At 38.4% G+C, this 24,726-nt stretch overlaps 2 protein-coding genes across 2 annotated transcripts in view; one reads left to right on the plus strand and one right to left on the minus strand.

The window, feature by feature from the left end:
• Positions 1-375: 375 nt before the first annotated feature.
• The window catches only part of LOC108068153 (uncharacterized), a 45,243-nt gene continuing 20,892 nt past the window's right edge, over positions 376-24,726 (minus strand). Inside the window, exons 2-6 of the mRNA XM_017157567.3 lie at positions 5,568-5,624; positions 5,317-5,514; positions 4,473-4,666; positions 3,889-3,985; positions 376-2,139 (exon numbers count right to left, since the gene is read on the minus strand). Coding sequence (XP_017013056.1) covers positions 1,982-2,139; positions 3,889-3,985; positions 4,473-4,666; positions 5,317-5,514; positions 5,568-5,624 — 704 coding nt within the window. The 3' untranslated portion in view covers positions 376-1,981. The remainder of the gene's footprint in view (positions 2,140-3,888; positions 3,986-4,472; positions 4,667-5,316; positions 5,515-5,567; positions 5,625-24,726) is intronic.
• Positions 15,820-16,947, plus strand: LOC108068154 (vitellogenin-1). Its single transcript, XM_017157568.3, has one exon. It carries the CDS (start codon positions 15,881-15,883, stop codon positions 16,643-16,645), a length of 765 nt encoding a protein of 254 aa, XP_017013057.2. The 5' UTR covers positions 15,820-15,880; the 3' UTR covers positions 16,646-16,947.

Raw genomic sequence — 24,726 nt, forward strand, 5'->3', positions numbered from 1 at the left:
TTATGGGAACTCAGCGTGGGGTGGTGACCCCAATTTACTCCCGAAAAATTCGATTTCTTAAGAGTCGAAAGCAAATAGCTTTACACTTTATTGCACGCCCATAAACCATAAACACTTTAGTCGAAAACATTAACAAGGCCAGCTGTTTGGCCTTCTGAATGGCGAAGTTAGTCAAAGGATCGAACTTAATTTATGTATACCCGTTTGTCGTAGACTAAATTTTGTTGTGATTATTAATCCCTATCGAATTGTAGAAGAAATTTTTAAAATCCGACCACTCATCAAAAGTTATTAGAATAATAGAATGCAAGCAGTGCAAGCAGTTTTTTGGTTTAAGTTCCCACAAAAACACTTAATTCGCTTCAAATATAATTTTTAATCGAATTCATCAAAATGTATATAATTGTTTTTGGTTTTATACATACGTGTATATATTCTTTATGTATACATAGTTTAGTTTTTGATATATTACACAAGTGTATATATAATTGGTTTTGCTCAGGCCCTTGTAAATATTGTAAACAAGTTAATTAAACATTAATATTCAACAATTAGATTTACTTTTACTTTGGTTTCTTCTGAGTTGTGAGGGAAAACTGTCTGACTGTGTGAGAGTTATCGAGCTATCGATCTATTAAGTTATCGTTAAGTTGAGGTTATGTTCCATTTAGTTTTGTCGGTAAAGTGTACATTGATCCACATATTTTCCACTAGACTTTTGGTTTTTGGTAGAGTTTTAGACTTACTTACACACATCTGTAGTTATCTTAGGCCTAAAGTATAATTCTCAGCTTTGGTTTAGTTTACTTCAATCTGGATGGGTTCTTGGTTTTGCAGGTCCCCAGGAGACCCAAGGAATTTAAAGCTTTCGTTAGTTAGTTGTTCATTTTCACTTTCGTTTTCATTTTTTCCACATATACATTTATATCTTCATAACCCCACCCTCGCTTTTTGCTCCATCTGCATACCAGTTTGTTTGGTCGAAATCACTTAAGTTTTAAGATAGACTTTAAAGGTGCTGGGAAAACATATATGTAAATACCGGGAACTTTGGTCAAGTTTGGAGTTTGGTATGCTGATTGATCTTTGAGCTTTGGGCTTACAAACTAAACAGTTTCGCGGATACATTGAGTAACTTTAAGTGTATACATATGTTTACTTAACAACTTCCTCTGGCATCCAATATTTTGTAGTAGAATCGTAGAGTCGCTAGAAGAACCGGGTTAGGCATAGGTAAAGACTACGTTGAGTAACACTGGATAGGGCTAAGAATACGCTAAGATAGATAGGTTGACTTCTACATTTCATTCGATATTGTTAGCTGATAATTTTGTGTGTGCTAAGTGGTCCTAAATAAAATTGACTCAAATTGACTCTGTGCCAGCACAGAAATAAATATATGCATGTGTGCGACAGAGATAGTTGGAAAGTGGGAAATGGTTCTGAGTGGTCAGTATATAGTATATAGTTGCATGTATTGGACAGTGCTGTTCCACCCAACATTCCTTGCTCCCTCGATTGCAAATAAAAGCTGCATTTTTGCTACCCAAAAATCCATTCTCCTCTGCTGCTAATTAGAAACAATGGAAAATCTTTGGAGTTTTCCAATCGCTGGAGTGACTGTCGAAAAGTATGCTTAAAAAAGTTGAAAGCACACTAAATAGAAAATATTGTATTGCATGCTTTTGGACACACAGGCCAGCGCTTTAAAGAGTCTTGGCTAAGCAATTCTTTAGCTTTTTGTATAAAAAACTTCCGAAATCTCTAAGGTGTCTAAAGGTATGCTACAAAAAGTTACACGTCATCTCTAGGCGCTTTTTTTTTAGGGATTTCGGATGGAAAACCTTTTCTAGCATACTTCCAGGCACCTTGTAAAAGGGTTTCCGGTCATCCTGTCACATTTCGTTTAAAAAACTCGAAGAAAATGGACCACACACTCCTTCTCGTTCCCTTCAAGCCTGACTTAGCACACCTAGGATTCCTACACCTGCTCGGCGCTCTCGTCCAGAACCATGGAGTGCAGATCCATTGCCGACCGAGTTTTCCTCGGGGGCCGCGGCATCAAGTAGTGACTGGTGCTGGCACCCACGAACACCGAATTTTGGCGGGGACGCGACGCCGAAACATGCGAGGCGTAGCCTGAAAAGCAGATGAAATAATGGTTCAGTTTTTCTGCGATTACTGGGATTAATTACAGGTTGGGGCATTAATTTCTAGAGATGCGTAAATTAACCTTAGGTTGAGAAATTCAAATAAAATTAAGCCCAGTGCAAAGTGGTTTCAAATTTTGTTCAATTACTATTATTACTGCAAAATTCCCAAGTGATAGACAGCCTTATTGCTGGCTTAAGGCCTCTAATCACTGCGTTCTGTTCAAATTAATTTTAATTTGTAGGTCCTTCACAGTTCGTGTCACGGGCTCCTCGTTGCCTTTTGCCTTCTGCCTTTTGCCGCCTGCGATCGGGGAATCCCCTCAAGCGGCATTGTCCTGACTCCACTTAATAGACTTTCCGCTACGGAATAGAGGTCTCGACTCAGCATTTCCACCAGCACCTCACCCCCTGCGTTGATTTACCCACATTATCGTCAGCCCCCATCACCTTTTTCATGCACAGAAAGAAATCGGTTTTTATATTTTTCCAAATTCAGAAATAATTTGGAAGTTCTTTGCTATTAAAAAAACATTTAAATAAAATATAAATATTTTTTACGGACCATACATTTTTTTTTTTTTAAATACGTTTTCTCAAAGAAGAATTGTAAAAGAGTTATTTTTATACTGTACTTCATATCACTTTTAAATTTAAAATATATGGTTGCATACTTTTAGACGCCTGAATAAATGGAATTTCGGAATCCACCCCCTAAAAATTAAAATTAAAGGGAGAAACCCTTTCTTTTTCTCTGTGTACATCTTCCTCTTGCATGTTTTATGTGCGTATCTTTATCACGGCCTCTTGCCTTTATGTCCGTGTGTTCCCAGCATTTCCAAGAGATTTAATTGCGCCGCTCGGGAGGATGTAAGGATGTGAATCTGGAGTCTATCTCAAGCACAAAAAATCTCCAACCAGCGGGGGCATTAAAATTGTACGAGTATTGTTATTTGCCTTCACTTGCGCTCCGCTGCCTTCGCTCGGCGGGCAACTTAATTGTCTGGCAACTCATTAAAAAACAGGCTAAATAAAAAAAATGTCCTAGGATCTGGATAAGTGGAAATCTGGGGGCGGGAAAGTGACTACAACTAAATGCTGTATTTACCAGCTAGTGGGGGCGTGGCACTCGAGGGGCGAACGGCATTAACGAACGCTTCGAATAGCGCACATTACGCATAAGTATTTCGATTCGCCTTGGGTTTTGTATGCGAAAAGAGGGTCGTAATGGATTACTACGATAGCTGGGGGGATTGGCAGTGCGAACAGATGTCTGCATATGTTAACCAGTTCATTAAATTCAAGGGCCACTATAGAGCTGTGCAATATGGCATTCGAGTGGTGAATGAATTTTAATTCAATTAGTCTAAAAATCCATTTTTCCTATCTCTTACAACTTTTTTTAAATTTTAAAAGCAAATAATTTTTTTGTATTTTTAACAATCAAATTATTCATTAAAATTTAATCTGCAACCATCATCTGTTATTCAATTTAATTAATAATTAGTTTAATTAATTTATTAATATTATAAAATATAATATTTTCCATGAAAATAAGTTTCCAACCACTGTGCCGCTCTTGGCGACGCACAAAGGTATGCAGCACAAGTTGCGGATACTTTGAGCTCGATGGATGTTCGATTTTAATTGCATTCGGGGAGGCTTCCAGGGGGCGGAATTGTGTGGGTGGTATGGGCAATGGGGAAGCAGATAAAAGGCAAGCAAACGACGTACATACCCTTGGCATAAATGTTGGGATTATAGGCCGCAAATTGACACGTCGGCATATTCAGATTGTGCACCATGCCCATCGACATTCGCGACACGGAGGAGCGCTGCAGAAAAAAGAAACAAATATACATATTCAACGGGTTGCATTTATTGTAACGAAAGTTTAAGGTATGTGAAGAAGTAGCATTTTTGCCAAATAAATTGTAGCATACTTTTGGGCACCTTCAGAAGAGATTTAGAAATTCGGAGGAATTAGAAATATAAATCCTAAATGCCCTGAAGTAGCATTTTTTCCAAATAAATCATACTTTTGGGAACATTTAGAAGAGATTTAGAAATACGGAGCAGTTAGAAATATAATACAAACATAAATATAAATCGCAAATGCCCTGAAGAAGTATTTTTACATAAAATACTTTTGAGCACCTTTAGATGAGATTTTGAAATTCACACAAATAAGAAATATAAAATTTAAATCGCAAATGCCCTGAAGTAGCAATTTTTCAAATAAATTGTAGCACACTTTTGGGCACCTTTAGAAGAGATTTTAAAATTCGTGGGAATTCCTGTATTCTAGTGTTTCCCGCTCACCTGGTGCGTGGTCACGGCATCCAGGTCGACCAGTGGACAGGAACTGCGGTGCTGCTGCTGGAACTTGGGCTGGTACGGCTCCAGCATCCGGATCTTGCCCCATCGGTTGAAGAAGAGCATGATGGCGCCCACCCAGAGAACCAGGACGAGGCCCACAATCAGGACCTCCTCGGTGCGCACAATGATCTTGGGTCCTGCCAACAAAAGATTACGACTGTTTATTTGTCTTGCATGTAAGCAGAGGATTTCTCCTTTATGGATTCGGATTTGCTCGGATTGTAAACTCAAGTAACGCACACGTAACACACGCAAATAACTCAAGAGTCAGGCTCTCGAATTCAATTATCGTCGCGGTGAAATCTCGGCGATAAACAAATGGGATTGTGACGGCGATTGGTTAAGGCAATGGGATTTGGCATTGGGATTTATTAAGCAACCAGGGGATTTCTTTCCTTTCCATGTGTTTTCAAGTTGCGTGAGTGCCAATGCAACAAATCCCTGGAAAATTAAATTATTCCGCCAGCGGAAAATCTAATCTTTCTAATTGCTTATTGTTCTTACCAAATTACTAGGGATTTATATTAATTACGGGAATAACAATCCATTCAATGGCATATGCCAAAGATTTATTTATGTTAATTATGAAAATAAAACAACATTTAAACTGTATTTTCCAAATGTTTGGCAGCCACAAAAATGTGGTTTTTGGTTTCAAACCAATTAAAGTTTGGCATTTGTTTCTTGCAGCTAGCAACTTTTATTTGTCAGTACTTTTAGTTAAATTTAAAAATGATTTTTGCCTAAGAAAATGCTTTAAGGAGCTGGGAAAGCTACTGAAACGCACCTGTTTCCACTGTTGTCATATTGGAGGCCCCTGTTGTGGCACCTGTTGTGAATCCCTCGTCCACCTCCTGGCTGCCCAGCTCCCCGATATAATCCTCGCTGCCATTCGAGGACGCCGACGAGGAGGATGGCGGCGAAATGGGGGCGGTTTGTTCGACCTCCACGAGGAAATTGGTGCCCCGCCATCCAGAGCCCCATTCTGTGGGAATTTCGAAAGCTATAGATTGAATTCCTATTCATGGGGAAACTCACCTTCCGAAAGACTGGCTGCAGTGGTTACCTCTTCTGCCAAAACCTCCAGATGCACAACTGGAATTAGAAAGTATACTTATTTATAATTAAAAGGGAAACTAAATTTATTAGAAAATATTAACCCCTTTATAAAATAAAGTAAATCCAAAGATAGAAATATATTTATCTTTAAAACAAGTAAACAAATATTCATTTCAACCAGCTTTATTTTTATTATTTATATTTAAATCAATATTTATTTATCATACATGTATTAGAAATTATTAGAATCATTTTTTATACCCTTGCAGAGGGTATTATGATTTCAGTCAGAAGTTTGCAACGCAGTGAAGGAGACATTTCCGACCCCATAAAGTATATATATTCTTGATCAGCATCACAAGACGAGTCGATCTAGCCATGTCCGTCTGTCCGTCTGTCCGTCCGTCTGTCCGTCTGTCCGTCCGTCTGTCTGTCCGTCCGTCTGTCCGTCCGTTTCTACGCAAACTAGTCTCTCAGTTTTAAAGCTATCGGGATGAAACTTTCGTAGAAGTCGTATTTCTATTGCAGGTAGTATATATGTCGGAACCAACCGGATCGGACAACTATATCTTATAGCTCCCATAGGAAGGATCAAAAAAAAAAAAAACGTAAAAAAATTCTAGCTCCGGTGTTTTTTTAAATTTTACCTTCTACTCTTGGGAATATTTTTTTCTATATATATCTGAATTTCGGTTTTTTTGTTTTTTAAATCGGATCACTATATCATATAGCTGCCATAGGAACGGTTGAAAAATTAAATGGAAATTAATGGGAAAAAAATTATATCTTTGTTGGTTTTTATTACATTCCCTTCTTCTCTGGGATATGACTATTTTGAAATAATTCCGAATTTCGATTTTTATTTTTAAAAGATCGAACTACTATATCATATAGCTGTGATAGAAACGATCGAAAAATTAATGTGAAATAATAAGAAATTTAACATTTTTGCGATTTGTAAATTAATAGAATGATCTGCAAGGGTATATAAGCTTCGGTTTGCCGAAGCTAGCTTCCTTTCTTGTTTAAAATAATTCCAATAGTGGAAATATATTTATCTATAAAGCAACCATTGTTAATTATTTAAAGCATTTAATTAAATTATCGCCTGCACCCATAAAATGTTTTCCCATTCCGAAAGATTTCACAATGCGCAAAGTTTAAAGGAAATCAACGAGGAAACCCGATACAAGCGAAGGAGCATTTCAAAGTCAACTTGTGTTTGTGGCAAGTGGCAGCTGGGAAAATATTATACCACGGACATGGCCAAGGAAAAGCGCTCAAAGAAAATGCAATAAACACTCTGCAAACAGATTTGATGGCCGAGGAATTATGCCAAGCTCTTGCACTTGAAAGTCTCTCTTTCTCCTCTATTATGCAATCGTGGAGCACTTAAAGGATCGTATATGGCCATGCTTATCCCCAGATGATTGCTTAGAAGGGCTGAATGGTCGAGGTTGGGGGTGTTATAACGTATACATGTACGCATGTTCGTTTGGGGGTGTCAAGTATGAAGTTTTCCCGACGCTGACGTCGTTGAAAGTTTGACTAAAGTGCTGCGACTGCATTTCTCAACCCCCTTCCCCCCATCATATATATATGCAAATGTGGGTGGCAAAGGTCTAGGCATCCACAACCCTCATCCCTCAACCATCTCACACCCAAGTCGAGGAAACTTTCTGTAGTTATTTAGTGCATTAAAAGTTTGCCTGAAAAGAGGGTTGCGGGGGCGAAAACCTTGACGTTGATGGGTGTGTTTTTGGGTATTGCGATGATAAATGTGCCAAAAAGGGCCTGGGTTCCGAAATGAGAAGCACGAAGCAACCCAAAAACCACCCGACCAAGAACCACAATAACCACAGAGACCATCACTAAGCCTGCGAACAGGTGGGATCGTCCTGGTCCTCAAGCACCTCGCGAAATACTCCCCAAATTGCTGATAATACAGTCGGGAATATATATATCCGATTATCTGCAAACACGTGTTCTAAACATTGGATTTCCAGGGAATTTTGATTAACAATAAATCGTTTTCGATTTCCAGCGAACTTTGATTTAAGTTAAATTGTTCTCAGAAACTCAAAGTTCGATTTACGCTTAAACTAATTAGGATTTTCGGAAATAATTTTATCTTAACTAAGTTTGATTATATAATTACACCAATATTTTTTAAAAACCTACAAGGTAAATTAGAATATATTTCCACTCGCAAATAAATAAATATAATACTTTCCCAATAAATTCAAAAATTTTCCAAATTAATCTTTTTTTTGTTAACCTAAAATTTATATAGTTTCCTGATTTATTTCCAGTGCAGCCAGTGAGTGCAAAAAAGGAGCCATGAATTAATGGGGAAGGGAATGGGTCGTTAGGTCGTCCAGTCAGTCTGTTAAGTAAATGACCTTGAAAGTGTTTAGCGCCCAGCTGCCACGCCCCTAGCTCAACAGCCCCCTTTGGAAGCTGAACTATTTATTTAGTTGCTTCATTTGCCTAATTTGCCTAATTACATGTGTTCGAGACGAGAGATGGGCTCAAATCTATGCCCGAAATGAGCTAATTAACATGCGCAAATTATACGCAATTCCCACTGGGATGAGTACAAAGGATGTGCCATAAAATGACGTGGATTTTCCGGCGAAGAGTGCGGCGGGGAAAACTAACAACCTTGCTATCTGCAGAATTTCCCCGTAATTTATGAATGAAAACGAATAACGAAAAAAATAGCAGGCATTATAATGAACTGGGAAGAGTGTAATAAAAATCAAATTAGGCGAGCGGAGGGAAAAGGGTGAAGAAGTGCAAAACCGGAAGGGAAGGAAATTTGCTGCAGGTAAGCCCAATCTGAATTTCTCTTCCTCTCGATTTTCCCTCACGATTTCCTCGCTTTTCACGAGTCTGCGAGTGAGTGTGTGTGTCACCAGGTTGAAACTGGCTATTAAATGCTCATTAGAGTAAACAAACAACCCGGAATGCAATTTTAATAATCAGTAGCCAAGGGACAAAGAAAGACCAGGAATATATATATATAGTGTATAAGAATGAATTCGGAATGGAAAGGACGAAGAGGACTCAAAGGACTCGGCCGGCCGGCAATTAACAAAAACAGTTTGCGCAATTTGTGACTCACCAACTGGGGTTCCATTTATTCTATTCCATTCTATTTAGGTTCTAGTTTGGGAGATGAGCAATGTGTCTGGAGCCAATTAAATATGGAAGCATTCTGAAGGAGGCGAAACACTATTTGCATACACTTAGGCAGAGTCCTTTGAATGAATTTAATTAAATAAACACTGCATTCTAGAGACGTAATTAATTTATTATATATAAAGCATATAATAAATATGCCAAGGATCAAAGAACAGAGATTAAGCAGAATTAAGTCAGCCAGTGCGTTTCAATTAATTAAAATTATTATCTTTATAAATCATAAAAAAAACTGGACAAAGAGACAAAACTAATAAAACTAGCAGAGATTCTTTAGGATTAACTTGAGGTATTTTATGAGAAATAATTATCAACTAAATACATTTAAGTAAAATATTTAATAAAAAATCAAATACATTTTAAATACGTGGAAAACTATACTTTTAATATTTATAGAAAAATTTAAATAAAAAAATATTCAAAATATAATTTAATTTTATTTTTATCTTATAATCTACTGCCATTTATTTATTTGTTTGCCTTGCAGCTGCTGCCAAAATCTGAACTGGTAAATATTATTATTATTATTTAGCTCCACATGAGTCGCATCAACAGCTTTTGGGTCGTTTGGTAAAATGCAAACGCAACGCAAATCAGCCAAAGTTTTGCCAATAAACTTTGTCAGAAGCGGCAGAAACCGGATTACAAATGTAAATAAACATCAAGAGGAGAAAAAACTCCATAAGCCGTTCAATAATTCAAAGGAAAACACAGACGACACAGACACAAAGGCAGGAGTACACGGCGAAAAACGGGGGGATCGAACGAATAACGAACGATGAATAATGCTCAGGACGACAGTCATAACACAAACACAATTATAAGTGGGGGAATGCTATTGATTTTCTACGATTATGGGCGGCACAAGATGTCCGCCTCACGTTGTGAGTTCCCGGGCTTCCGATTTTCCTCTTTTCCGAGTTCCCGAGAATCCAAAATCAAGGGGGCGGGCCATAGAGAGGGGGGGGGGGGTGGGGCAGGTGTAGCGACTAAAGCCGCTTACCTATATGCCAGAAACTCAACTGAATTCAACTCGATTCAATGTGACGCATGCAAAGGCTTTACAAAAAGGGATCAAATCAACAGGAATGGGGCAACAGGAATCGAACCCTCTGCCTTCACCTTATTATCCGAAATGAAATCTTGAGACGTTCCATCCTTTTTAGCCAAAGAATCCACAAAAAGCTGGAAAAAATTATGTTCAAAAAAAGAGAAGAGTTTCCAGGAAATTGTTTTTAGGAAATTAAATGTCTATTTTTTTAATAAACTTTTTTTTGTGATCATTAAACTATAATTTTTTATCCTACTTTCTATCTTTGGAAACTATTAGCCTATATTCGATAAAAAAACTTTATTAATAAAAACAAATTCTTTTTTTATAGATTAAGTTTCTATACTGTCTTCACATTAAATATGGCACTTGGAAAAATATGTTGCATACCCCAAAGGCGCAGGATGAGGAAATATTATAGGGTCAACTTTAAGTGAAGTGGAATGGAGCACTTAGTGAACCACCGACAAAATCACTTTAAAGCTGGCCAAAAAACTGAGATGGGCACGTAAAGTGGCCATCGTAAAACGAGCGCCTCTGAAGGACGGGGGCGTGGCAGATAAATGGGGAATGCTTAATTGTCGGGGGCACTCTTGGCCACAGAGGCGTTTTGGTCATTCGAGCACAACTGTACTTGAGTGATGCTTTACTGGAGGGCCGTTAAGCTATCATTTGCGAGCCCATAAAGTGCACTATGTAATTCTCGTACCGACTGTGTTTAAATACAGATAAAGCCGAGGAAGCTTTCTTATGAACTCCTCAAATGTTTTTAATCATAACTAAGTCGATTAAAGGCGCACAGTCAAAAGATCGATTATTTTGTGCTGCTCACGACCTAAGCTAACGATTCCCATCACTTTCTGGGAAATTTAATTTTTGATCAATTTTCGCTTTTTTGATAAGGGGTTACATCATAATTTTTTGTGAAAAATGACAAAAGTTAAACATTTCTAGGTTTGAATGGCAATCGATTGAGAATTTAATTACGAGTTCAACAAGGTATGACACTCCATATTTAGATCATTATTTCCATTGTTATGGCAAAAATACTGATATTTTATATTTTTTTGTGGTTTTTCGGTCGTAATTTTGTCAAATCAAGGTTCACAGCTAAAAGAATTATTGTTTTAAGCAGCTTCCCATCACTTTCTGGGAAATTTATTTTTTGATCAATTTTCGCTTTTTTGATAAGGGTTACATCATGTTTTTTTGCAAAAAAATTACAAAATTCAAAGATTTCTAGGTTTGAATGCAAATCGACTGGGAATTTAATTACGAGCTTATGACACTTCAAATTTCGACCATTTTTTGCATAGTTTTGACCAAAAAAAATTCATTTTTAGTGCGTAAAATAAGGATTACAACTTTGGACAATATTTTATATTTTTATTTAGTTTAATAAATATTACACATGAATTTCGAAACTTCATCTTTTCTGCTTGAAACCAGTTTTAAAATGTTCTGTACTGTACTTCCGTTTCGCAATTATTTCTTGGACTTTTGGACTTGTCGTGGTCAAGGACTCGCGAGCACCTGGTGATTTTGGGCCAAATGTCCCTGGGCAAATCCAGGATCCAGCTGCGATGGCATCAGGTGATCGGATCGGTGATTGTCGAAATTAGAGCCTAAGTAGTCTCGCCCATTTGCGGAACACATGTGGATCGATCGGCGGTGGATAACCAGTGTTTCCAGTGTTTCCCCCGGCTCAGTGCGTCGAAAATTCCCACAGGATGCGGAAATACCGTATAGAGAGTATAGGATAGTACGTACACATCGGTGGGCCTTTCCGAGCGCCCCGAGATTTTTTGGAACGCGACTTAACTTGACCCTGTAGCGGGATCAACAAGTGCGTATCGCTGCAATCATCATCATCTCGTCCTCAGGAGGTAAGTGCGTATATATATAATATAATATTCCTTCTTAGATATGTATGTATATATCCTATCTACCTGCCCGATCTGGGCCTCAGCACGCGGTACGGTTTATGGCTTTATGGCCATGGCCAAGGAGTTGCCGGCGATACACGGAAAATGCGTTTCGTAAACAAAATGCGGCCTCCATTCGCGTTTCCACTTTCACATTTTCATTTTCGCATCCCTCCTCCTATTTTCACTCCCTCCTTTTTCCGTTCATGATTTTTTGTGTTTTTTCTTGTCACATAGAAACCAAACAAAAAAACGAAGGGAAAACAGAATATGGTAAACAGAAATTGCATTGATGCTCCTGATCTCCCAGATGTCCTGCGACCGCGAGAGTCCTGGAAACGGTCATGTCCTTGCCATTGTTTTTGGTTTTCGGTCCTCATCCTTCGCTTTTTTGTTGGTTGTTTTTCCTCCCCGGCCAGCTGGCTCAATAAAAAAGAATATATATCCCAGCCAGAATCCAAGACAATTGCTTGGCTTGCACTTGTGCCAAAAAGTTGCATTCGACTTCGTTGGCTACGCCGCAAAAAATCGGGGCCAAGTTGCATTTAAAAATCATTTTCTATATATTAATAATAATAATATTGAATGAGAATTAAATAATTACTTATGATTAATAACAAAATAATAAGGGGGATTTCAAAACAAATTTGTTGTTGCATACTTTCTGAATACCACACGTACTTTTAAATTTTTAACCGAGTGACGGCAGTATTTATCCCTCCAATCATTCATATTTAAGTAAAGCAGAAATATCTTCCTAAATTGTATTCTTAAATTGTTGTTTTATAATAAATTATCTTTCTCTGCAATTCTCTTATTTTACTTTATTTTATTTTAGTTTCGGTTCCAGTTCCATTGCAACGATTTGGGGTCCCGGGCACGTCTCCTACTTTTCCCCCTAGTTTCGAGCTTTCCCCTCCCAAAACCTTTGTGTCAATGGCATTTCAATTTCGTGGCCATTTCCTTGGGGCTTCGTGCGGAATCCTCTGCATCCCCAGATCCAGTCAGTCAGTCAGTTCGCTTTTAATGGCAAGTCAACTGGACTCAACCGAATTGTTGGACTGGCTTGATTTCGATTTCCATCCACAAAGTTGCGAATTTCGATTGCTCCTTTGGCGCAAATAAGGTTTGCACACTGCATACTCAATTGATGCACTTGTCCAGAGTCCAGAATCCCAGAGGATTTTGCTTGATTGTTATTTAAATGCAGTTTGCGAAAGTTTTGGCCAATTTGCGTTAGCGTTAACTATCCTCAAGTTTTCGTAATTAATTAAGGTGAAATGTGCAAGTTTCAGTGAGTATTTCACATGTGATTGCCCCAAGGAGGTGGTGTAAGAAAGCACATTAAGCTGAAAGTTTATAAAGTACAAATGTACATATTTACACAAGCACAAGTACAGGTGGATTCAAAATATTAGTCCTTACAATTTTCACAAATATTTGACGCACTTAAAAAAGTGGAAGTTTTACAATTATTTAATTAATTTAATTATAGATTTAAGACAAACATTAAAAGATAGAAAAAATTTTATTTATTTATTTTTATTGTGTAATATTATTAATTTTTTGTTTATGTTAAACCACTTGGTTGCTATTACTTTAAGCACATTTGTTAAAGTTCCAAAGTCGTTACAGCACTTAAAGTTGAGTTGGCTACTTGAGTAAATTTCGTATGCAAGCCAATGGGTGAATCGTGAGTTAGCTTTGCATCTTACTTGGCCAAATTGTCAAGGGTCATTCCTCATACGTGCTATTTCCCCATTTGGAATTTCCCTCTATCAGACTGCCACTCGAATCGAAGGCTATATAGTGTACATATAGCCTCCGCCTTCTCTTGAACCTGTTCTATGGTTTCACTAGCAACTCCTTTGGATGCCATTTGCACAAATTCAACTGAATCGAAGCTAAGAACAATCCGCATGCCCCACACAGAGAGAAAAATCAAGTCATAATTCCAGGAATACTTTCGAAAAAAAATACAAAAAACGTAGTTTTTAATTAATTATTTAATTTAATAGCAATACATTCTTACTAATAACACTCGAATTAAATCTAAATAAACCTACATTAAATCTTAAAATTGTACATAAATTCTTCTGTTAAATAAAATCTATTGGTTGCTTTTAAATTTAAAGACTTTTAAGGTCTCGAGGTCACTCATGGAATGGAGCTCATCGACTTCCGTTTCCGCATCCAACATGGAGACTTCCCAAAATGGAGACCCGTCACGTGCAGCCAACAAATGCCGGAGTTACGTGACTGCCAAGCGGATGTGGATGCGGATGTCGATGTGGATGCGAATGTGGATGCGGATGAGGATGTGGATGCAGATTTCGATGCAGATACGGATCAAAATTCGCTAAGCAAATGCGAGAGGGAGAAAGAGAGAGCGGGAAACTCCGTGAAGGAAAATATATTAGAAAGGCGTGGAAATTCCGCTAAGCGTTTTCCCAGCCGAAAAATGCGGGAATTTCAAAGATTGCGTGTGAAAATGCAACAAGAAACCAAAACGGCAAACACCAAATGTGCGATAGTCAAATGAGGCCTGAGGTTGGCCAGTTGTTTGGTTGTTCAGTTGACCAGGAACAAAAGCCAAGTTAGTTCCCCGTAAGGCCAAAGAGGAGAACCCGTAGGTTGTTAAAATTGACATGGGTATTCGAACTCGGGACCCCAAACGAGGCGACGATTATCACGTGCCACTGCAGTTGCAAAGGCAAGGGCATTCCTATGGATTTCATATAATATAGGGGCACGAGCCCAAAGAACCCATAGATCTTAAGGGTTCGGGGTTCGGGATTGAGGATGTTGGGTAACTGGGTGGGTTTTGGACCTGCCCAGCTGTATTTTACATAATATTTGATAACTAAACTATCATCTGATTAAATACAAATTAATAAAAAATGTAAGAAAGAAAACAATTTCTTAACTAGTTTTTAGCTGAAAAAAATATAAAATTAGTTAGCTTATAGAAAGTTTGGTAATCTTAAAGAATGATTTCAAGTGAAGTAGATTTTTATAAAAACTAATAATATTTTTAAATGTTTTTCGAGGCCTTAAAAATATTCAATAATCTAAATTTAAGGTGATTTTTAGCAATTAATAGACAGATGCACTTGTCACAGTCAATCCAGTCCGATTTGTGACCCATTTTTATTTCCATTTCCATTCGCCATTGCCATTCATTGGCCATCATTTCATTGAGCGCAAATCAAGCGCGAAATCATTTTGCCAATTTTCATTTAACCATTTTCCCAATGTCGTTTTTCATTTGCCCAACGATGACGATGGCCTATTTCGATTTCATTTGGCCTTGGGCTATATAGCTATAGAACTAAAGAGCCATAGAGTCCAAGAATGGGAGAGCTGTTCCATTGAGGAGTTTTCCCTCGAAATAGATCGAAGTCGGTGCAGCTGGTTTCCAGTTTCTAGTTTCTAATTTCTGGCTTTTGATTTGGCCAGAAAAAGGTCCTTTCCCGCTGATTCGAGTCTTGCGGCCGGCGTCAACGGCGTTCCGAGGACTGCGCCACGGCGTTTGCACAACAATCGCAAGTCCCTCTCGCAAGGAAGGACCAAGGATCTCTGGCCCAAAAGACAATGGACCAAGGACACCGGCGACCGAAATGACTGACATTGATGGTCAGAACATCAGTCATATATCATCGCATATCTGCGGCCATCTCTCTACAAAAAGGGTTAGGAGCCTAGGAAAATATTAAAAATATTACAAGGCATATTATATATAGGAAAGGTCTGCTTAACTCGTTGGCCAACGATCGAAAGTACTCGAATCAAGGTCGAGGATTTTTCGGCAGGATTTTCAGTTTTTCGGATTTTCATATTTCAAATTTCAGGTACTCCCCGGCGGGGCCATAAAGTATCGCGTATTTTTCACGAAATCCCGTTCGCGGATTAGGCCAGAAACTAAATGTACGTGAAATCAGGTAGTCAGACTGGCCAACACTAGGTAATTCCTGGAACTCAAACCAAAGCTACCTGCTCGTCATATATAAACCCGGCGGGTTTATGGCCAAGCCCAACAGTCGACAAGGAATTGTCAAGCGAATAACATCTAACCAAGAGAGTTACCTAAAAATATTATAATATTAATAATAATGGGTTGTTGTGCGAGCAGTTTGAAACTCAAGGAGCTGAATCTCAACAGCAGCATCTACTTGGCAGCTGGAGGAAGTGGAAGTCGCTCTCAAAAGCGGTTATATAGCAGCCGGAACAGCAGTGGAGTGGGCAGCAGCTCCTCGTCATCCTCAACCTCATCATCTTCGAACTCAAATCGCAGCATTTGGAGCCGATCCAGCCAACCGATTTGCGATGACTTTGCCGAGCAGCCTGCGGCTCAACTGGAGCGATCCTGCGGCTATCACACCTGCAGCAGTGCCAATTCCTCACCCAGAAAGAGTCACCAGGAGGAGGAGGAAGAGGAGGAGGTACTGATGCGCACCCAGGACATGAGCGACTCCAACTCCAATTCGAACTCCTTGCCATCGCAAGGAAACCTCGAGTGGGAAATGTACATGATGCAGCAGGCCCAGCGCATCATGCCCAAGACCTCGTCTCCAATTAGCCAAAGGAGGGGCATGGCTCACCTACCCCCTCCATCATCCTATCAAAAGTGGAGAAACTACCTCCAATCCACGCCCGCTCACATGCTGCACAATGTCACCCACATACCAGAGGCCATTGCCGGCCACTTTTGCCCCACCGGCTTTCCGGGCTTCAGCGATCTGGAGGAAATGGAGAGTGCGGCCAAGCGATACAAGGTGGATCAGGATATGGATCGGGATATGGAGGAGAATGAACCGCTGTACACCACCTACCAACTGCTGGCCGGCCACACGCACACCATATCCACAGATCTATAAGTTAGAATCTAACCCTATATCGCACCATCTCCGCGTGGTTCGGAGTGGTCCTGCGATTGGTATGGGTTATTCCCGAGTAATCCCCGGCGAGGTCTGGCAACAGGTGTGCCAGCTGTCAAACAGTTGGACAAAAATCAACAAATCAGCGATTCCATTGCCCAGCAATGGCCATCGTTTCTATACGATTTTACAAAAATTAATTCTTTTTTTTTAAACTGTATATCATACAAAAACCAGACTTAAGGACATGTACAACGTTGGATAATCAAATTGTACTTGAAAATATATGTATTTCATAAACTTATAAAACAAAACTATTGACTTTTCAATTTTAAAGATTAGCTGCGGGTAAAAGGTTGTCGTGGGTTGTGTTTTTAAATCATAAACAAGTCAATTGAAGGCGCACAGCCAAAAGACTAACTGCTTTAAGCAGCTAATAACCTAATCTAACAATTCCCATCACTTTCGGGAAAACTAAAATGTTCACCAATTTTCACATTTTTGATAAGGGGTAAGATCATAATTTTTTGTAGAAAATTACAAAATTTAACAATTTTTAGGTTTAAATGCAAATTGACTGGGAATTTAATTACGAGCTCAGCGAGGTATTACACTCCAAATTTGGATCAATATTTCCATTGTTACAGCAAAAATAGTGATATTTTAGGGTGAGTAATATGGATTCGAATTTTTGACGAAAATAATACCTTTATTGCGGTTTTTCGGTCGTAATTTGGACAAATCAAGTCCGATAGTTAAAAGACCGACTATTTTCAACAGCTAACGACCTAAACAAACGATCCCCATCACTTTCGGGAAAATTTATTTTTTGATCAATTTTCGCATTTTTGATAAGGGGTTACATCATAATTTTTTGCGAAAAATTACAAAATTTAAAAATTTAAAGGTTTGAATGCAAATCGATTGGGAATTTAATTACGAGCTCAGCGAGGTATTACACTCCATATTTCGACCATTTTTTGCCTTGTTTTGACCAAAAAGGTGAATTTTTAGGGCGGAAAATAAGGAATAAAACTTTGCACAAAATTTCCTTCAAGCTTTAAACTCGGAAAATGCTCCCTTCCCCATAAATCATATTTTTTGACATATTCAGCCCAGCCCCATTAACTGATTGCCGGCCACAAAATGTTTTAATTGGGCTTTGGCAATCCGAAATTCAACCGAACAGCCGCCGCAAACCGCACAAAATGGCGAAAAGCTGGAAAAGTTCGGGGCTCATTCCATATTCAAATCGGCGGAAAGAATTAGTAGCATGCTGCGCGTAATTACGCGGATAAATGTGCATTAATTAGTGGAGACCAATCGAAATGGAAATATTGAATGCAAATATTGAAAGCAAAGCCAGCGATAGGCAAATATGGATTATGGATTGTGGCTTTGGGAATATATTATTTTTAATCTAATTAAAATTAACTGCTTTACTGGAATAAATCTAGCTTTGAATATTTGTGCAGGAAATTAAAGAGCTATTTTTTCTACCGCCAGCCGATAGCCCCTCCCCATTTACAGGGTATCGGTTGGCAGTATCGATTTTAGTGGCTTGTCAAGTGTCCGGGTGCCCACTTAAGTATCCCCGTTTTCCTCCTCGCACCTGAAGTCCTCGCATTTCCCGCACATTTTTCCCGCTCCTTTGGACTCCTTGACAAAAAGAGAGAGACGACAACAGGGCGAAAAAAGCGAACGAAAGAGACAGACGGTTGGGGGTTACCCAAGTAGTTTAGCTTGCATCGGTGAGTTGCCATAATTGGTGCGGACGCTCAATTGTTCCCGCAATCAGTCAGTCAATCATTCAATCAATCAATGACTTTGGCCACTGTGCACTATAATTTCAGCCAGCCGAAAGAGAGGGGTATATGGAGGGGGAGAAAGAGAAGGACAGAGGTGTTGCACCTAATTGTGGGGTGAAAAAGGAGGGCCAACAGAGTGCAAGTGCCATGTTGATTATTGCGAAACTTTTTCTCCCTTTTCTCACACTCCTGGAAAACTTTTCAACATACGTGGAAAATGCTGCGCGAAAAACTGTGTGCACAGCGAAAATAAAGGGGCATTAAAGCCAGTGTTGAAGTGTCGGAATTTTTTCTTTTCCCTAATTTAGTGCAAGCCAACTTTTGCGCCGTCTGACTTTCATGAGCTGCACATAAAAATGATGTAGAATAATTAAGTTTTCCGTTCGGCCTGTTGGCCTCTTGGCTGCCTTTTTTTGCCATAAAGAACAAGTGGAGAGAAAAAACCCTGCCCCAGGGACCCTCTTTCGCCCATCTGGCGGAATAATAAATAGTAAATGGCGCTATTTTATAGGGAATTTATGCGCAAGGAAACGGCAAAGAAATCAAATAAAGATGAGAGCGGCTATTCTATTGTGTGGAAAATTGAAAAAGCTGGTTAATATATTTTTTGTTAGCCAAGATATGAATTATCTTGTAAAAAGAGAAGGGAGTAAGGTGATAAAACTTAAAAAGTGTCATACAATTTATCAAATTTATAAAGGTGTAAAAATACAATGTCATCTTGCTTTTTATTCTTTTTTTTTAACTAAGCATTTGCCAGTCACTTCCGGCCTTTCCACCCATTAAATCCGACCCATCGTGACTTAACCTTTGTCTTTGCCTCAATTCCATGAAATATGCAAGCTGACATTGACCCTGGAACCTGGAATTCCTCGGCCGATTCCGATTCCCCGTGAACTTCTCAACTCTCGGGACGAACTTTAAAGTGTCAAACTGTTAGCATGCAACCGAGCAAGTGCGGGAAAAAGGCAAAAGAGCAAAATACCCGGGTTGAATCAAACTATTCAGGGCCGGACAACAGGGCGTATACATAATTTAAGAGGCACTGGGCTAACACGGAAAGAAAAACAAGACAACATTAGCTGCCGGTTTGCAAACAAAACTTTTTAATAGTTTTAATATAAGTTTCACATATTTCTCGGGGGGCCAATTTGAACAAACAAGTATTCTTAATCGGGCTTCAGTTTTATGAGCCATAAGGAAGGTTAGTTTTAAGGATGCTTTAAAAGGAAAATATATTTAAGTAAAATAAAATATTTATGCTGATGCCTATTACAATCTTTTTGATTATTATTTTATCTTTGCAAACATATGTTTTAAATGAATCAGGTGTAAACATGATGTAATGCAATCTAGTCAGTAATTTGTATAGTTCAGCAATGAGTATCGATAACACGATAAATATCTCTATGAAGCGCAGCCAACTTCACTCGTTGAAAAAGAAGAAGAAGAACGACAAGCAAAGTTAATTAAAATATTAAATCCATTAAAATGAAGCCAATAACTTACAATTCATTTTGTTTGAAAAATATCGAAATTATCGATAATATCGATACGAATATTTATTTATTTTTGAGTCGCAAGAGATGATACGTAGTATTACTATAAAAACCCAGCCATTTTGGCCAATTTTCTCGCCGTGTCCCCTGGGAAAAGGATAGGGCTAAGGATAAGGATAAGGACGAGGACGAGGTGCTGAGGAAGCCAAGGGACTTTGCTGCCGTTTGACAGCCGCAAGTGTTTGGCTGACTCCAACGCGACACTTGAGCCGAGCCTCGGTTTTGAGTGGCGGACAAAGCAAAGTGGTCCGTTCCGTTCCGTTTAGATTCGATCCGGAACAAAAAAAAAACAAAGGGCGCGAGGCTAAAACAGGAGCAAACTCAAGTGGTTGCTGGTCCCTTTTCGAAGGACCTACAATCTGGGCCAGATTTGTGATCTCAGATCTCAAATCTCAAAGCCCCTTTCTCATTTTCTCTCTGTTTTAAGCCAGTGAGAATCGGGAATCCGCTCTAATTACAATCTGGCCACAATTGAGGATTGCGTTGCAGCCATTGAATCCATAGAATCGAAATCCCTTTTTAGATTTGCCTAATCGCCAGTCGCGTGCTCTGCGGTGTGAAGATTACCGAGGATCTGCGCGGATATATGCTCTATTGCTCTATGGTATATGTACATCTATGTGTGTGTAGGGATCAAGTGGCCAGATTAGAGATTCCTTGCACGGGAGGGAAGGAAAGGGAAGGGGGAGGTGGAGAGTGGGCGGTGGGCGGGGGTTAAATCCTTGTAAATCCATCGGCGGGATTAGGACATCTTGCGGTTTTAATGCCAGCCAGCCAGCAGCTAGCTAGCCAAAAACAGCCAACAGCTGTGGCCATCTAAGCCACATTTAAGCCATTTAGAGACGCTGATGAATTTATGGAACGTCCTACTGGGTGAGACTGTCACATTCAGAGCCGCTCTTTTTGGTTGCCCAGAGATACCCTATATGGCGGGATACTTTTAGTTTACTGCTGCATGAGTTCCAAGGTCCTAATTCATATAAAGATAATAATACAGCCCAATTATATCCCAAAAATCATGAATTACGGTATTTTAAATTAATCCCCTTATTGAGATTTGAAAATTTCTTTTATTCTCAGGTTCTTATTATTAATATCATAATAATATTTAAACTTAATCCTATTATTAAGATTTGTAGAACTATTGATATTTTTTTTGGTCCTTGAGATTTGGGAACCTTTTTCTTGAGTGCCTAAGACTATGCAATGGAAAATTGAAAATGTGGTTTAATTCATTGCCTACATTTAAGCGCCAAAAAAAATTTTAAAAAGGATCTGTGCGCAATCTCAAAGATAAACACCTAATAAACCACCAAAGGGTATGTAAAAATTCGATCAACGAAACAAAGCTTTTCTTTTTTATTGATTTTCCCCATATATGCGTGTGTGTGCTGGTTTTTGTGGCAAAGAAAATCAAGGGGAGGATTGGAGAACAGGAGCAGGGAATTTGATGCGTGCCAGCATCCAAACTCCAGTGGAGAATCAGGGGATTGAGATGGGAATGGGGGGGGAATGGACATCGTTCACTGATGGATAGTTCCCTTGATTGGAGCTGGCAGCAGGGTTGCCACCCATCGAAATTGAAAACCCAGTAAAGTAAACAGAAACAAACATTTTTCGTTTTCGTTTGCCTTTTATTTTGGTGGTTAAACAAACTCAATTATGAAAAGTAAAAGCGAAATGTTGGTTTGAAATAATGAAGAAGGCAAGGAAGATACCCATTAAACTATTGAGGAAATACTGGAAAATTTAAAAATCGAAAGATGAGATTAAATATAAATATTTTATGGATTTTCTAAAAGTTTTTTAGAGTATTAAAATAATAGGTACTTGTGATATTATCCATTATCAAATATGTTGCTTTTATTAAATATCTATCTAAACTACAGGGTATTCCAAGTCTTAATAACCGAGAGAAGGAGCAATTTCCCAAGCATCCCATGGTTTGGGGTGGAAATTGTAAACAAAAGACTGTCAAAACATTCCCTTTCTCCCATTTCTCAAGTGTGGAGTGTGTCAAAATCACATTAGATGCGGTTAACTTTAGTCGGTGGCTGTGATTTTGCCTTATTTTTTTTTTTGGTCAATTTGTTTGTTTGCCCGCAAATTGATTGATTGCTATTGATGCCTGATTTGTCCTTAACCCTCGCACAAACACACACACACACACAGTGTCCTTGCCCTTATCCTTTTGACTCTATATCTATAAAGTTGGTTTTTATCTTATATCTCCCTTCCGCGTTTCGCTCTGCCGAGATTTGTGGTCATCCCAAATGGTTTTCCGTTCCGTTTTCTGTGGCCCACTAAATTACAGAAGACAAAGTTAACCGGAGTGTGTGGGTGATTGAGTATCTAAGTGTTATTAACTTTGGCTTACACCTCTTGGCCTGTGTAAACTTTGTAATCCACTCAGGGTTTTGCAGGGGCGATCGAGAAAGATGGATTTTGTGGTCTGCTAGGAAGCTTGCTGATAAAATAGTTGGAGATACTCTATGTTAAATCTGTTGTTTTAAATTATTAATATTTCTATTAAAGTTTAAAAGTAAAATGTTTATTATATTTGTTTAGTCAAGATTTATGATAGAAGACCCAATAAATTGTACTCTCTGTTGCCCAAAGAAACTTTATATAAAATACTAAAGGGGTTGCAGTGAATTGTTAATAACTTTCAAATTATAAATATTTAATTTAAAATATTTACAGCTTTAATTTCATGATATTTAAACTTTTAGATGGTAGAAAAAAAGTTTATTATATTTGTTTAGGCAAGATTTATGATAAAAGTCCCAATAAGTTGTACACCCTTTTGCCCAAAAAAATTTCAACTTTGATTCACGGTATTTTATCTCAATTCCGGACTGGCAAACTTTGGTCAAATTCGCTTTGTCAGCTTGGGGACCCTGCCTTTATTGGCATTTTCTATTCCGCCCAACCCTTTTTATCCTCGGGGAACTCGAATTCGCATTCGCATTCGAGTGACACCTCTACGCGTGACACAAGGGAAAATATTTACAGGACAAAACGCCTTTGTCCTTCGGAATGTGCAGTGTGCCAAAGGCAAAGGGTTTATTTGCATAGGGGGATCGGGAATGGGAATTCAAATAGAAGGTAAAAGGGTTAGGGAAATATTCCCAGATGCATTTTTTATACCCCTGAAAGGGTTAAATAAAAAACGATTTTTACGCCATTTGCCATTTTTGTTCATTTTTTCCATTTACAGATTTTCTACTTTTTCTCTTTTTATGATATGATATGCAGACGTGTTGGTCAGGTCGTAAAAGCCTTTTGCAAAATGCCGCCAGGTAGGAATTGAATTGCGTGAGCCGTGGAAAATCCAAATGGGCACCCGGAGATATATCGTTTTAATTGAAAAATATAAATTCAATTTGTCACTGGCCTTTGACATTGACACTGAAAACCAAAAACACACTGCGAATCAATAAAATATTTAAAAATATGAGTGAAAATAATTAATTGCCAGCCGCAAAATGTGCAATTAAACGAACTGTGGCGGCAGTTATTCAAATATGCAAAAATATGTATATTTTAATGGGCAAAAAATACGAATGTATCTCTTTGCCCTTTTTATTTGCCACTTAACAAATGACTGCAATTAAATGGAATTTATGTCCAAGTGTAGGGTACCTTTGCTCTCATTGGAATTTCTGTGTAAGAGGTGAATCCTGAACTCCAAAAGCCAACAGCCGCAAATATCTGTCCACCTGACCCCCATGGATTTTCATTCTAACTGCAGCTGACAATGAAATGCTCTCTGGGAAATGATTTTACTAGTTTAACCTCAACACAGAGATGCTCTTTTGAAATAAATAATATTAATTACTATCTTAAATTTTATGTTTTAAACAAAATAGGCAGCTTAAATATTTAATTTAGAGATAAATGCACTACAATAATCTCAAGTAGTTAGTATCACTTTGAAAATACTTCAAAATAAATCAAATATACATTTACAAATATTTAAACTGATAAAAAAAATCCTGTAAATATTTTTGCAGATTCTTTATAATTATTTCGGTGAACTTCAAAAAACCTTATCGTTAAATGAATTTATTAGAGCAATGGCTAGCCAAAAAACCCTTTTATTTTACTACTGCCTGGAGTTTTTCAAATGCATTTTTAGCTTTCGTTCCTCTGAATAAAGGAAAAACGGGAAATGGACACTACTGCAGAGGACCGCAACCCCCATTTCCCCCCACATTGACCTTCGTCCTTTTGGCCTCGTATTTTCCATTTTCGCATTTTCCAGAGGAGACCGGCGAACATGAGAAGGTATTTTGTGTTTCGATTTTAATACAATTAGAGGATGCATCGAAAGCTGCAAATAAGTGGAAGCTGAGCGGGAATTCAGGGCCATTTGGGGGTTTCCACAACGAACCTAATTAATGGGAAACACGAGTTCTTTGGGTTTACGGAACGGGTTTTTATGCAGAGAGAAAAAAAATGAAAGGATTTTACTACCAAATAAATAAGAACAAAATAATCATTTTATATTAAGTCTTTAAATAATTCTAAAATATGTTTTTCTACTTTCAGGATATTTCAAATTAACATTTTAATTTAATTGCATTTTTTTTCTCTCTCTGCATTTATGCATTTTAATTGGGCTCAATTATTTTCTCCGGCAGTGCCCACTGTACATCCATATGTCTACTTATAATAATGGCAAAGCAGCTTATGTCCTCACCCACGCAAT

Source organism: Drosophila takahashii, chromosome X (genome assembly GCF_030179915.1).
Source record: "Drosophila takahashii strain IR98-3 E-12201 chromosome X, DtakHiC1v2, whole genome shotgun sequence".
Classification (NCBI taxonomy): domain Eukaryota; kingdom Metazoa; phylum Arthropoda; class Insecta; order Diptera; family Drosophilidae; genus Drosophila; species Drosophila takahashii.

Bases quoted from the DNA above. Each gene is read 5' to 3' on its own strand.
- LOC108068154 (XM_017157568.3), top strand. From the start codon at position 15,881: ATGGGTTGTTGTGCGAGCAGTTTGAAACTCAAGGAGCTGAATCTCAAC.